We start from the raw sequence: 16,487 nt of genomic DNA on the forward strand, positions 1-16,487 counted from the left end.
TTTTAATTAGAATTTAAGGCATGCTACAACAGCATTCTGCGGCGATACGCCATCCCATCTGGTTTGCGCTTGAGCTGGTTTGGGATGAGTTGGACCGCAGAGTGAAGGAAAAGCATCCAACAAGGGTTCAGCATATGTGGGAACTCCTTCAAGACTTTTGGAAAAGCACTCCAGGTGAAGCTAGTTGAGAGAATGCCAAGAGTGTGCAAAGCTGTCATCAATGCAAAGTGTGGCTACTTTGAAGAATCTAAAATCGAAAATATATTTAGATTTGTTTAACAATTCTTTGGTTACTATGTGATTCCATATGTGTCATTTCATAGTTTAAGCCTTCACTATTAATTATACTATGTAGAAAATAGTAAAAAGAAAGAAAAACCCCTGAATGAGTAGGTGTGTCCGAACTTTTGACAATTGCTGTATATCAAAAATGTCCCTAAATGCAATTTTTGAGGATTAGGATGGAATCAAATCTTCTAGTTATATTTTGGGATCTCATTTTTATTCAAATTTATTCAATATAATTTTGGGAATGTTTACATATTCGTGAAACCGACATTCTTTCAAATAATGAATGTTCAATGAATTTGAATGATGCAGAATACCATTTTATTTCACATCGATAGGCAAACTGTCAAGTGAAAGAAGGTAGACATTTGAAAATATTGATTTCAGATATGATATCCAAATGAAAGTCTAACACATCTTTTTGTACAAATAAGACTTATGTTCGGTTTGTAGGATGCCTTCTCCAGATCTTCACTTTTTAGAAATGGGAATGTATGCAATTTGCCTCATTGCCGATGAAAACATTCACTGCATGGTCATGGATGTCTGTTCCTTTCGTTGTCCTTCTGCAGTGCACAATGGCAATGGTAAGACTAGTAAAACAATCAACATGATTCATAACCTTTATGCTAAAAAACAAAGGCCCCTGATGTTTTGAGCACAACACCTTATGAAGTAAGACGGGGGAATAATGGGGCGTTAAGAACAATCCATATCAAATATATAAAAGTCACCTGTACATTTATAAACTGAGCTCAGTACACACTTTTTTTCAAACCAAAAACATTTATTGTAATTTACCTTATAGCTCTCTATCCATCTCCAATGTTGAGTTTCCCATGTACTGTTGACCATCCTCAAAATCGGTCACTTGGATTGGAATAGCGATCGCCTGATGATATACTGTCAACTGATGTAATGAGAAATACATACTGTTAGAAAAGCACCAAAAACAGCTAGAAACACTTCATAATAAAGGTCATGAGCAAGCATTAAAAATATTAATAAATAGTAAGCATGTATTTTGTATTACAATTAGGGCAGCACAATATTGGCAACAAATCGAATTGCAATTTTTTTTTAACCAAATATTGCAATTTTACACTGAACAAAAATATTAACGCAACATGCAACAATTCCAAAGATTTTACTGAGTTACAGGGCAAATGAGGAAATCAGTCAATTGAAATAGATTCATTAGGCTCTAATCTATCGATTTCACATGACTGGGAATACAGATATGCATCTGTTGATCACAGATAACTTAAAAACATGGGCCTCTGGATCTCGTCACGGTATTTTTGTGCATTCAAAATGCTATTGACAAAATGTAATTGTGTTCATTGTCTGTAGTTTATGCCTGCCCACACCATAATCCCACTGCCACCAAGGGGTACTTTTGTTCACAATGAAAATTTGGCAGACATCAGCAAACCGCTCACCTACACGATGTGATCAACAGATGCATATCTGTATTCCCAGTCATGTGAAATTGATAGATTAGGGCCTAATGAATCTATTTCAATATCTGCGGTTGTGAGGCCGGTTGGATGTACTGCAAAATTTTCTAAAACAACGTTGGAGGCGGTATATAGTAGAGCAATTAACATTCAATTCTCTAGCAAAAGCTCTGGGGACATTTCTGCAGTCAGCATGCCAATAGCACACTCCATAAGCTACGGACAACAAACACAATTGGATTTTATCAATAGCAATTTGAATCCACCAAAATACCGTGACGAGATGCTGAGGCCCATTGTGAGGGCAATTTTTTAAGGTATCTGTGACCAAAACTTGAAATATCTGTAGCATTTTGTTGTGTGATAAAACTACACATTTTAGTGGCCTTTATACAAGGTTAATCTGTGTAATGATCATGCTGTATAATTAGCTTCTTGACATGCCACACTTGTCAGGTGGATTGATTATCTTGGCAAGGGAGAAATGCTCACTAACAGGGATGTAAACAAATTTGAGAGAAATATGCTTTTTGTGCATATAGAACATTCTTGGATCTTTTATTTTACATGTTGCGTTTATATTTTTGTTCAGTGTAGTCACTTCGGTAAACTTTTGGAATCATAGAAATGGATGGCCATTAGAATGATCATGGTGAAGCCCCAAAATTGCCCTCCCAAAAAGCCTGTGTTTCAGACATAAGGAAGTGGAAAGTGGGAAATGTTCTACTTTTAAACTTGGACAAAACAGAGATGCTAATTCTAGGTCCCAAGAAACAAAGATATCTTCTATTGAATCTGACAATTAATCTTGATGGTTGTACAGTTGTCTCAAATAAAACTGTGAAGTACCTCTGCGTTACTCTGGACCCTAATCTCTCTTTTGACTAACATATCAAGACTGTTTCAAGGACAGCTTTTTCCATCTACGTCAAATCGTTCTGTCCAAAAATTATGCTGAAAAATTATTCCAAGGTTTTGTCAATTCTAGGTTAGACTATTGCAATGCTCTACTTTCTAGCTACCCGGATAAAGAACTAAATAAACTTCAGGCTAGGGCGGATTTCAAGGTTTCAATGCTAACCTACAAGCATTACATGGGCTTGGTCCTGCCGTACACACCGACATGTACGCTACAGTCACAAGACGCAGGCCTCCTTACTGTCCCTAGAATTTCTAAACAAACAGCTGGAGGCAGGGCTTTCTCCTGTAGAGCTCCATTTTTATGGAATGGTCTGCCTATCCATGTGAGAAATGCAGACTCGGTCTCGACCTTTAACTTCTTGTGACTACAGGGGGTGCTGTTTTCTCATTAGCATAATTGCATTACAGATTAAACGGCTTCCTACTAAATTCTTGCTCGTACAATATGCATATTATTACTACTATTGGATAGGAAACACTCTCTAGTTTCTATAGGCGTTGGAATTTTGTCTCTGAGTGGAACAGAACTCATTCTACAGCAATTTCCCTGACATGGAGTCAGATTTCACACATTTTGGCCCCTGATCTGGAGTCAGTTTAAAGGCCACTGTGAACGCTATCAGGATACGGACACTGCTTACGTCTTCCCCTGGATGCCTTTACGTGATGACGATGTGAATGGTATCGATTGCGCAATCACAGCCACTATAAATGAAAAAAACCTGTAGGTAGGAACTCTTTTCCAGCTGCGTCGGGCGCGCGGTGGACACCGACCTTCTCTTTTTCCAAGCATTAGTGTAGCCAGTAATGTTTCTCAGGTCATGTTTTTACTCGTTATAGGAGTTAAAAACATCATAAGGTAGTTAATTTAAACCGTTTTATAGCAATTTATATCCATTTAGTGCGCATTTTGGGACATTTATTTCTGAGACACTTTGAAGCAGGTTTCCAGTTCATGCCGAACGCAGTTGGCATTTCCACATGGCAAGAGGACAGCTTTCGACCAAAAGACGATTAGACCCAAGAAAGGATTCTTTGCCCAAGATTCTGATGGAAGAACAGCTCAAAGTAGGAACAATTTATTATGATAAATCGTGTTTCTGTCGAAAAATGTTAATCGCTTATGACGCCATCTTGTTAGACGTAGCTTCGCTTGGCGCAAACTGTATTGAAAAGTAAGGATAATTTAAAAAATGTAAATCAGCGATTGTATTAAGAATTAAATTGTCTATCAATCGCTGTCCACCCTATATTTTTTAGTCACGTTTATGAGTATTTATGTATACGACTAGATCACTGTCTAATATGGCGCACGACATTGTCTGACCAGCTGGGCAACTTTTGTCATTGTCTAACCATGATTTTGGTGGCTAAATATGCACATTTTCGAACAAACTGTATATGTATGTTGTAATGTGATGTTACAGGAGTGTCATCTGAAGAATTTTGAGAAGGTTAGTGAAAAAATTAATATATTTTGGCGATGTTTACGTTATCGCTCTCTTTGGCTAGAATCAATGCTCTGGTAACGTTTGCATATGTGGTATGCTAATATAACGATTTATTGTGTTTTCGCTGTAAGACACTTAGAAAATCTGAAATATTGTCTGTATTCACAGGATCTGTGTCTTTCGATTAGTGTATGCTGTGTATTTTTACGAAATGTTTGATGATTAGTAATTAGGTAAACACGTTGCTCTATGTATTTATTCTAGTCCATTTGTGACGGTGGGTGCAATTGTAAACTATGATATCTACCTGAAATATGCACATTTTTCTAACAAAACCTATCCTATACCATAAATATGTTATCAGACTGTCATCTGATGAGGTTTTTTCTTGGTTAGTGGCTATCAATATCTTAGTTTAGCCGAATTGGTGATAGCACCTGATGGAGTAAGAAACTGATGTAGTTAGAAAAGTGGTGTCTTTTGCTAACGTGGTTAGCTAATAGATTTACATATTTTGTCTTCCCTGTAAAACATTTTAAAAATCTGAAATGGTGGCTTTATTCACAAGATCTGTATCTTTCATTAGGTGTCTTGGACTTGTGATTTAATGATATTTAGATGCTACTATTTAATTGTGACGCTATGCTAGGCTATGCTACTCAGTGTGGGGGGGGTGGGGGGTGCTCCCGGACCCGGGGTAGATACTCGTGAAAGGTTAAGTCTTTATTGAAGACTCATCTCTTCAATAGGTCCTATGATTGAGCGTAGTCTGGCCCAGGAGTGTGAAGGTGAACGGAAAGGCACTGGAGCAACGAACCGCCTTTGCTGTCTCTGCCTGGCCGGTTCCCCTCTCTCCACTGGGATTCTCTGCCTCAAAACCTGCTAAAGGGGCTGAGTCACTGGCTTACTGGTGCTCTTCCATGCCATCCCTAGGAGTGATGCGTCACTTGACTCAATAAAGACTTAACTTCTTATGGCTGCAGGGGCAGTATTGAGTAACTTGGATGAAAGGTGCCCATTTCAAATGGCCTCGTACTCAATTCTTGCTCGTACAATATGCATATTATTATTACTATTGGATAGAAAACACTCTCTAGTTTCTAAAACCGTTTGAATTATATCTGTGAGTAACACAGAAGTCATTTTGCAGCAAACTTCCTGTCAGAAAGTGAAAAATCTGAAATCGAGGCTCTGTTCCAGGGCCTCCCTATCAATTTGCTTGAGATTTATGACTATACATGCACTTCATACGCCTTCCACTAGATGTCAATAGGCTGTGAGAGGTGAAATGGAGTGTATAGGTATTTCTATGGTCAAAAGAGAGGTCTTGGAATGACAGGACCCCAATTTCCTCTGTTCAGGAAGACGCGGAATGGACATCAGCTTTGGCTTCTGAAAAGCTTTCCTTATAGACATCTAATATCTCCGGCTTTGATTTTATTTGATAAATGTGACAATATCATCGTAAAGTATGTTTTTTCAATATAGTTTAATCAGATTATTGAAATTTTTTCTGGAGTTTAGGCGTGTTGTGTTCTCTGCGTTTGTTCACGAAGGAGAGCTTAGCGCCACTTGGCTAGTTTTGCTTGCTAAATCGAGAGGGAAAAAGGCCATTCTAAAACCAAACAACAATTGTTCTGGACGAAGGACCCCTTCTACAACATTCTGATGTAAGATCATCAAAAGTAGGACCCATTTATGATGTTATTTCATATGTCTGTCGAACATGTTTACTATTAGTTTGCGCCCAGATTTTGGGCGCTCTCTCGCTATAACGTAAGCTGCATGTCGTACTGAAGTTATTTTTAGAATTCTAACACGGCGATTGCATTAAGTGTTTTACAGTGAAAACCCAATATAGCATTATATTAGCTTACTACAATACCCAACCACACAGCTACATTGATTCAAGGCAACAGTAGTGATAGCGACAAAACCAGCAAAAGATATTAATTATTTCACTAACCTTCATAAACTTCATCAGATGACAGTCCCATAACATCATATTACACAATATATATATGGTTTGTTCGAAAATGTGCATATTTAGAGCTGAAATCCGTGGTAATACATTGTGAAAACTTAGCATCTTTTTCCTAGAATGTCCGGATATATTTCTGACACTCACCTATTCTGACCAAATAACTATTCATAAACTTTACTAAAAAATACCTGTTGTATAGGAAATGATAGATAACCTAGTTCTTAAATATTTCAAAAAAATATCTTTTGAATTTCGCGACCTGCACTTGGACGGGCGCGAAACCGGCCTGCAGCCATAAAAGGTTAAAGGTCGGGACCGAGTCTGCATCTCTCACATGGATAGTGATCTTCCTCTATGGGTTGGCGCCCCTCCTTGGGTTCGTGCCGTGGGGGAGATCTAGCTGTGACCCTTTGGATTGCAAATCAGAGGAAGATTTTCAAAAAGTAAGTGAATATTTAATCGCTATTTGTGATTTTATGGAACATTTGCTGGTTGAAAAATACGTTGAATGTGGGGCGCCGTCATCAAACAATCGCATGGCAAGCTTTTGCTGTAAAACCTATTCTAAATCGGACAATGCAGTTAGATGAACAAGAATTTAAGCTTTAAACTGATGTATAACACAAAATACTCCCCTCTAGCCCAAAGAGGTTTTAAAGAAAAAAATAAGCAAACATGTTTGGTGTTCGCCTAAAAGCATGTGGGAGGCTCCAAAAACATGTGAAAGAAGGTACTCTGGTCAGATGAGCCTCAAATTTTGCTTTTTGGCCATCAAGGAAAACGCTATCTCTGGCGCAAACCCAACATCTCTCATCACCCCAAGAAAAACATGATTTTAATTGGCAGGGACAGGGAAACTGGTCAGAATTGAAGGATTGATGGTGCTAACTACAGGGAAATTCTTGAGGGAACCATGTTTCAGTCCTCAAGAGATTTGAAACTGCAAGGGAGGCTCACCTTCCAGCAATACAATGACCCGAAGCATACTGCTAAAGCAACACTCAAGTGGTTTGATAAGGGGAATTATTTAACTTTTCTGGCGCAGGCGTTCCTCTAGCGACCCACCTCGACAACATCCGGTGAAATTGCAGAGCGGCAAATTCAAAATACAGAAATAGTCATAATAAACATTCATAAAAAATACAAGTATTATACATCCGCTTAACCTGTTGAGGATGGGGGCGCTGTTGAGACTATTTATGCTAATTGGGTAGCTTTTGAAACGGCTTCCCACAAAATCCTTGATCGTACAATATGCATATTATTATTATTATTGGATAGAAAACAGTCTATAGTTTCTATAGGAGTTGAAATTTTGTCTCTAAGTGGAACAGAGCCCATTCTACAGCAATTTCCCTGACATGGAGTCAGATTTCAGAAATGTTGGCCACTGTTCTGAAGTCAGTTAAAAGGGCACTGTTATTGCTATGACTATACGGACACTTCTTACGTCTTCCCCTGGATGCCTTTACGTGATGACGATTCCAATGGGGTCGATTGCGCGTTCACAGGCACTACAAATGAAAAAACCCTGTAGCTAGCAAGTCTTTTCTTGGTGCGTAACGCGCGTGGAGGACACCGAGCCGCTCCTGTTCCAAGCGTTAGTTTAGCCTGTTATATTTCTCCGGTCATCTTTTCACTCGTTATAGGAGTTAAAAACATCATAAGGTAGTTAATTTAAAGCGTTTTATAGCAATTTATATCCGTTTAGTGCGATTTTGGGACATTTATTTTTGAAACGATGTGAATAGCCGGGCACGCTTTTCAGTTCATCCCGAACGCAGTTGGCATTTCCACATGGCAAGAGGACAGCTTTCCACCAAAAGACGATTATTCCCAAGAAAGGATCCTTTGCCCAAGATACTGATGGAAGAACAGCTCATAGTAGGACATTTTTATTATGATAAATCGTGTTTCTGTCGAAACATTTTAGTGGCTTAGGACGCCATGTTTTTTGACGTAGCTTCGCTTGGCGCAAACTGTATTGAAAAGTAAGGATAAATTAAAAAATGTAATTCCGCAATTGTATTAAGAATTAAATTGTCTATCAATCCCTGTCCACCCTATATTTTTTAGTCACGTTTATGAGTATTTATGTATAAGAGTAGATCACTGTCTAAGTGGCGCAAGGACATTTTCTGACCAGCTGAGCTACATTTCACATTGTCTAACCATGATTTTGGTGGCTAAATATAAACGTTTTCGATCAAACTCTATATGGATTGTGTAATATGATGTTACAGGAGTGTCATCTGAAGAATTCTGAGAAGGTTAGTGAAAAAATTAATATATTTTTGGCGATGTTGACGTTATCGCTCACTTTGGCTAGAATCAATGCTGGGCTGCTATGTGCTATGTGCTATGCTAATATAACGATTTATTGTGTTTTCGCTGTAAGACACTTAGAAAATCTGAAATATTGTCTGTATTCACAGGATCTGTGTCTTTCGATTCGTGTATGCTGTGTATTTTTACGAAATGTTTGATGATTAGTAAGTAGGTAAACACGTTGCTCTAAGTAGTTTTTCTAGTCCATTTGTGACGGTGGGTGCAATTGTAACCTATGCCATCTACCTGAAATATGCACTTTTTTCTAACAAAACCTATCCCATACCATAAATATGTTATCAGACTGTCATCTAATGAGTTTTTTTGTTGGTTAGGGGCTATAAATATCTTAGTTTAGCCGAATTGGTGATGGCTACTGGTGTTGGTGGACAAATAAAAGATGGTGGATTATGCTAATGTATTTTTAGGTAATAGATGTACATCTTTACATATTGTGTCTTCCCTGTAAAACATTTTAAAAATCGGACATGTTGACTGGATTCACAAGATCTGTGTCTTTCATTAGCTGTATTGGACTTTAATGTGTGAAAGTTAAATATTTAAAAAAAATATTTTTTTGAATTTCGCGGCACTGGTTTTTCAGTGGGGGGGGGGGGGGGTGCCGCTAGCGGCACGCTGATCCTAGACAGGTTAAAGATTAACTTCTTGTTAATCCATCCGCTTTTTCAGATTTCAAAAAGCCTTTACGGCGAAAGCGTACCATGGGATTATCTGAGGACAGCGCCCCGTTTACAAAAGCATACAAACATTTTACAACCAAGTAAAGGAATTACAAGTCAGAAATAGCGATAAAATTAATCACTTACCTTTGAAGATCTTCATATGGTTGCAGTCACAAGAGTCCCAGCTACACAAATGTTAATTTTGTTCGATAAAGTCCCTCTATGTCCCAAAAACTCAGCTTTGTTGGCGCGTTTTTTTCAGTAATCCACTGGCTCAAAGGCGGTCAAAACATGCAGACGAATACATCCTAATAGTACTGGTAAAGTTCGTTGAAACATGTCAAACGATGTTTATAATTAACCCTCAGGTCGTCAATTTTTTTGAAAACAAGCCTGAAACAATGTCTAAGGACTGTTGACATCTAGTGGAAGCCATAGGAACTGCAATCTGGCTCCAATCCCAGTAGATAGTCTTTAGGCATTCAATTGAAAATACCTACATCAAAAAAATCCCACTTCCTGGATGGATTTTCCTCAGGTTTTCACCTGCCATATCAGTTCTGTTATACTCACATACATTATTCAAACAGTTTTGGAAACTGTAGAGTGTTGTCTATCCAAATCCACCAATTATATGCATAGCCTAGCTTCTGGGCCTGAGTAACAGGCAGTTTACTTTGGGCACGCTTCTCATCCAGACGTCGAAATACTGCCCCCAAGCCATAAGAAGTTTTAAGAAGCAAAGTGGTAAGCATGTTTGGAAAAATCTGTTAACTGTATGCTGTTGTTTGGTCCATGCATGCAGAGTGAATCTCGAGCACGAGGAACTATCTGCATGATTGACTGTGTGGGTTTGGTGTGTGGGATTGGGACTGGGAAGCGGCCAAAAGACGAACAATAAATCAAAAGAAAAAAAAATTGTTACAGAAGGGGTGTTTCAAAATATCGCAGCCTCTTCCTATATAGATATTGAGCATGCAACAATTGTATTAATCGTGCAGCCCTTATTACAATGGATTACAATTACATTTAAATGGTTAACATTTATAACAATTCATAAAGCATTTATACACATGTTTTTCTATAAGCCATTATATCGTTTTATAAAGTGAGTCTTAGAAATTATTAATATGGATAAAAAACATATTTATAACCAATGTATTGATAGCTTAGTGTATTACCCACATCAGGGAGCTTGATCGTCATAGCAATGCTGCCTCTTGTTGCTGCAACAACTGATGCAGAAACTTCATGTTTGGCATTTGTGTCATGTTCCTGGTAAAACCCCAAAAGGAATGCCATGCCTGGAATGTACTTCTCAATACTAAAGGAGAAAGAGATAATGTAGTTATTTTAGTTATTTCACTTTTATTTAAGCAGGGGGAAATCCCATTGAGACCAATGCCTCTTTTACAAGGGAGCCCTGCATTACAAAAGAAGCAAGAAGTTAGTGACACGATAATCAATCAATCAAGGCGGGAGCACAGCAAACACAAAAATACAAAAACACAAAACAAGAAAACATGCACATTACTCTGAACTGCCCAAAAGGGCACTAATGCATCAAAGTGTGAGGTATTTAAAAATCTGTTCCATGTGTGGTGTGTAAAGACAATCTAAATCTGTAGTAACGGAAGGAATTTGAAGAGTTCCCATACCCGCTCACAGCAATGGCTATCTCGTACCTCTGTAAATTAGCAATGATATAAGGTAACACGGGAGTTTGTGCATAAGAGTTTTATAAATTAACAGGATGCCATGTTCAGATCTACGAGTTGTCAATAATGGCCATATATGACCGAAAAGAGGTTCTGGACATCAGAACAGCGATCACTAACCTCGATTTAGATGAAGATTTCTACTTCAACGAGTCGGCGAAGCAGGACATACTGCTCACCCCGGACCAGGCCCTAATCCCAGAACATGGGAGGGGACTGAGCTCCCATGTTGAGGGTCAGTGTGGCTGATGTGTTGTTGCCTACCCTCACCACCCGAGAGCGTCCTGTCAGGAAGTTTTGCTGCCTACCCTCAGCACCTGGGACCGGCCCATCAGGAAATCCAGGATCCAGTTACAGAGGGAGGTGTTCCGTCCCAGGGACCTTAGCTTAGTGTTGAGCTTGGAGGGCACAGTGGTGTTGGATCTGTAGTCAATTAAGAGCATTCTCACGTAGGTGTTCCTTTTGTCCAGGTGGGAAAGGGCAGTTTGGAGTGCAATAGAAATGGCATCATCTGTAGATCTGTTGGGGCGGTATGCGATTTGGAGTGGTTCCAGGGTGTCTGGGATGATGTGTTGATGTGAGCTATGACAGAGCATTTCAGGGCAAACAGATGTGAATGGCACGGGGCGATAGTCATTCAGACAGGTTACCTTGGTGTTCCTGAGCATAGGACCTATGGTGGTCTGTTTGAAACATGTAGGTATTGCAGACTGGGTCAGGGAGAAGTTGAAAATGACTGAAGACACTTGCCAGCTGCTCAACACATGCTCTGAGTACGCATCCTGGTAATCCGTCTGGCCCTGCAGCCTTGTGAATGTTAAAGGTCTCAGTCACATCAGCTACAGAGAGCGTGATCAAACAGCCGGTGCTCTCACGCATTGTTCAGTTTTGCCTGCCTTCAAGCGAGCATAGAGGGCATTTAGCTCATCTGGTAGGCTTGTGTCACTGGGCATCTCGTGGCTGGATTTCCTTTGTAATCAGTGATAGTGTGCAAGTTCTGCCACATCCAACGAGCATCAGTAGAATTCAATCTTAGTCCTGTATTGATGCTTTGCCTGTTTGATAGTTCGTCAGAGAGCATAGCGGGATTTCTTCTAAGCTCGGGGTTAGTCCTCCATTTTTTGAAAGCGGCAGCTCTTGTCTTTAGCTCAGTGCAGATGTTGCCTGTAATCCATGGCTTCTGATTGGATATGTACAGTACCAGTCAAAGGTTGGACACACCTACTCATTCAAGTGTTTTTCTTTATTTTTTTTTACAATTTTCTACCGTGTAGAATAATAGTATAGACGTCACAACTATGAAATAACACATGGAATCATGTAGTAACTAAAAAAGTGTTAAACAAATCAAAATATATATTTGAGATTCTTAAAAGTAGCCACCTTTTGCCTTGATCACAGCTTTGCACACTTGGCATTCTTTCAACCAGCTTCACGAGGTAGGCGCCTGGAATGCATTTCAAAGAACAAGTGTGCCTTGTTAATTTGTGAAATGTACTTCTTCTTAATGCGTTTCAGCAACTCAGTTGTGTTGTGACAATGTATGGGTGGTATACAGGAGATAGCCATATTATGGTAAGAACTGCTCAGATAAGCAAAGAGAAATGACAGTCCATCATTACTTTAAGACATAAAGGTCAGTCAATCTGAAAAATGTTAAGAACTTTGAAAGTTTCAAGTGCAGTCGCAAAAACCATCAAGCGTTATGATGAAACTGTCTCTCATAAGGACCGCCACAAGAAAGGAAGACCCATAGTTACCTCTGCTGCAGAGGATAAAGTCATTAGTGTTAACTACACCTCAGATTACAGCCCAAATAAATGCTTCACAGAGTTGAAGTAACAGGCACATCTCAACATCAATTGTTCAGAGGAGACTGCGTGAATCAGGCCTATATGGTCAAATTGCTGCAAAGAAACCACCACTAAAGGACACCAATAATAAGAAGAGACTTGCTCGGGCCAAGAAACACGAGCAATTGACATTAGACCGGTGGCAATCTGTACTTTGGTCTGATGTGTCCAAATTTGAGATTTTTGGTTCCTACCGCCGTGTCATTGTGAGATGCAGAGTAGGTGAACGGATAATCTCTGCATTCCTACTTTGACAAAAGGAACACCTATGTGAGAATGCTATTCATTGACTACAGCTCAACTTCATCACCATAGTGCCCTCAAAGCTTATCACTAAGCTAAGGACCCTGGAACTAAACAACTCCCTCTGCAACTGGATCCTGAACTTCCTGACGGTCCGCCTCCAAGTGGTAAGGGTTAGTAACAACACATTCGCCACACTGATCCTCAACACGGGGGCCCCTCAGGGGTGCTTGCTCAGTGCCCTCCTGTACTCCCTGCTCACTCATGACTGCACGGCCAGGTATGACTCTAACACCATCGGCATTAAGTTTGCCGATGACACAACAGTGGTAGGCCTGATCAATCACAACGACGAGACAGCCTATAGGGAGGAGGTCAGAGACCTGGTAGTGTTGTGCCAGGACCACAACCTCTCCCCTAACGTAATCAAGACAAAGGAGATGATTGTGGACTGCAGCAATAGGAAGACCGAGCATGCTCACATTCTCATCGATGGGGCTGTAGTGGAGCAGGTTGAGAGCTTCAAGTTCCTTGCTGTCCACATCACCAACAAACTAACATTGTCCAAACACACCAAGACAGTCGTGAAGAGGGCATGATAAAACCTATTCCCCTCAGGAGACTGAAAAGATTTGGCATGGGTCTTCAGATCCTCAAAAGGTTCTACAGCTGCACCCCCGAGACATCCTAATGGGTTGCATCACTGCCTGGTGTGGCAAATGCTCAGCCTCTGACCGCAAGGCACACCAGAGGGTAGTGCATACGGCCCAGTACATCACTGTGGCCAAGTTTTCTGCCATCCAGGACCTCCATACCAGGTGGTGTCAGAGAAAGGCCCTAAAATTGTCAAAGATTCCTGACACTCTAGTCATAGACTTTTCTCTCTGCTACCGCATGGCAAGTGGTACCGGAGCGCCAAGTCTAGGTCCAAGAGGCTTCTAAACATCTTCTACCCCCAAGCCATAAGATTCCTGAACATCTAATCAAGTGGCTTCCCAGACTACTTGCTTTGCCCCCACCCTTCCCTCTTTTACACTGCTGCTACTCTCTGTTATTATCTATGTATAGTCACTTTAATTACTATGCCTACATGTACATATTACCTCATGTTTGAAGAATCTTAAATCTAAAATATATCTTGATTTGTTTAACACCTTTTTGGTTACTACATGATTCCATATGTGTTATTTCATAGTTTTGATGTCCTCACAATTATTCTACAATGTAGAAAATAATACAAATAAAGAAAAAGCCTTGAATGAGTTGGTGTCCAAACTTTTGACTGGTACTGTATGTATGATCACTGAGGGGACAATGTCATTAGATGAACCCAGGAACATATTCCAGTCTGTGCTAGCGAAACAGTTTTATAGCTTAGCATCCGCTTCATCGGACTACTTCCAAATTGAGCGTGTCATTGGTACTTCCCATTTGAGTTTTTCCTTGTAAACAGGAATAGGAGGATAGAGTTATGGTCAGATTTGCCAAATTGAGGGTGAGAGAGAGCTTTGTATGCATCTCTGTGTGTGGAATAAAGAAGATATAGCATTTTTTTCTAGTTGCACATGTCACATTCTGGTAAAAAAATGTATCAAACGAATTTCAGTTTTCCTGTATGAAAATCACCAGCCACGAGGAGTCTGGTCTTACTGCCAGCATCGGTTTGTGGTGGTCAGTATACAGCTACGAAAAATATAGATATAAACTTTATTGATAAATAGTATGTTCTACAGCTTATCAGTAGGTATTCTAACTCAGGCGAGCAGAATCTCGATACTTACTTATAATTAGAGATTTCGCAACTGCTGTCCTTGATCAGCCACGGCTGACGCATAGGATATTACAGTTCTTCAGGTCCCGTTGATAGGATAGTCTGGAAAGGAGCTTGTCTAGTTCGTTCTCCAGTAAGTGTACATTTGCCAATAGAGCACCTCTGTAGTTTTATCAGGCTGCCCCCACGTCGGCCTTACATTAACCTGTTGGGGATGGGGGCGCTGTTTAGACTATTTATGCTAATGTGGCTAATTTTTTAAACGGCTTCCCACAAAATCCTTGATCGTACAATATGCATATTATTATTATTATTGGATAGAAAACAGTCTATAGTTTCTATAGGAGTTGAAATTTTGTCTCTAAGTGGAACAGAGCCCATTCTACAGCAATTTCCCTGACATGGAGTCAGATTTGAGAAACGTTGGCCACTTTTCTGAAGTCATTTAAAAGGGCTCTGTCGTTGCTATGACTATACGGACACTTCTTACGTCTTCCCCTGGATGCCTTTACGTGATGACGATTCCAACGGGCTCGATTGCTCGTTCACAGGCCCTACAAATGAAAAAAACCTTTAGCTAGCAAGTCTTTTCTTGCTGCGTAACGCGCGTGGAAGACACCGACCCTCTCCTGTTCCAAGCGTTAGTTTAGCCTGTTATATTTCTCCGGTCATCTTTTCACTCGTTATAGGAGTTACAAACATCACAAAGTAGTTAATTTAAAGCGTTTTATAGCAATTTATATCCGTTTAGTGCGATTTTGGGACATTTATTTTTGCAACGATGTGAAAAGTTGGAAACGCTTTTCAGTTCATCCCGAACGTAGTTGACATTTCCACATGGCAAGAGGACAGCTTTCCACCAAAAGACGATTGCTCCCAAGAAAGGATCCTTTGCCCAAGATACTGATGGAAGAACAGCTCAAGGTAGGACATTTTTATTATGATAAATCGTGTTTCTGTCGAAACATTTTAGTGGCTTAGGACGCCATGTTTTTTGACGTAGCTTCGCTTGGCGCAAACTGTATTGAAAAGTAAGGATAAATTAAAAAATGTAATAACGCAATTGTATTAAGAATTAAATTGTCTATCAATCCCTGTCCACCCTATATTTTTTAGTCACGTTTATGAGTATTTATGTATAAGAGTAGATCACTGTCTAAGTGGCGCAAGGACGTTTTCTTTACCAGCTTGTCTACATTTCACATTGTCTAACCATGATTTTGGTGGCTAAATATAAACATTTTCGATCAAACTGTATATGCATGTTGTAATGTGATGTTACAGGAGTGTCATCGGAAGAATTCTGAGAAGGTTAGTGAAAAAATTAATATCTTTTGGCGATGTTGACTTTTATCGCTCACTTTGGCTAGAATCAATGCTGGGCTGCTAATTGCTATGTGCTAAGCTAATATAACGATTTATTGTGTTTTCGCTGTAAGACACTTAGAAAATCTGAAATATTGTCTGTATTCACAGGATCTGTGTCTTTCGATTCGTGTATGCTGTGTATTTTTACGAAATGTTTGATGATTAGTAGTTAGGTAAACACGTTGCTCATTGTAATTATTCTAGTCCATTTGTGATGGTGGGTGCAATTGTAAACTATGCCATATACCTGAAATATGCACTTTTTTCTAACAAAACCTATCCCATACCATAAATATGTTATCAGACTGTCATCTAATGAGTTTTTTTGTTGGTTAGGGGCTATAAATATCTTAGTTTAGCCGAATTGGTGATGGCTACTGGTGTTGGTGGACAAATAAAAGATGGTGGAATATGCTAAT

General features: G+C 39.6%; 1 protein-coding gene across 2 annotated transcripts in view; it reads right to left on the reverse strand.

Annotated features, from left to right (window-relative positions):
- Window positions 1-586: 586 nt before the first annotated feature.
- The window catches only part of vtg3 (vitellogenin 3, phosvitinless), a 56,780-nt gene continuing 40,879 nt past the window's right edge, over window positions 587-16,487 (reverse strand). The window contains exons 26-28 of one of the 2 annotated variants that reach the window (XM_055862273.1): window positions 10,301-10,439; window positions 1,090-1,198; window positions 587-854 (exon numbers count right to left, since the gene is read on the reverse strand). In XM_055862273.1, the coding sequence (XP_055718248.1) occupies window positions 1,091-1,198; window positions 10,301-10,439 (247 nt within the window). In that variant the 3' untranslated portion in view covers window positions 587-854; window position 1,090. Of the gene's footprint in view, window positions 882-1,089; window positions 1,199-10,300; window positions 10,440-16,487 lie in introns of both variants that reach the window. The other variant, XM_055862274.1, reaches the window with a different exon arrangement.

The sequence above is a fragment of the Salvelinus fontinalis genome, chromosome 14 (assembly GCF_029448725.1).
Source record: "Salvelinus fontinalis isolate EN_2023a chromosome 14, ASM2944872v1, whole genome shotgun sequence".
Lineage (NCBI taxonomy): Eukaryota > Metazoa > Chordata > Actinopteri > Salmoniformes > Salmonidae > Salvelinus > Salvelinus fontinalis.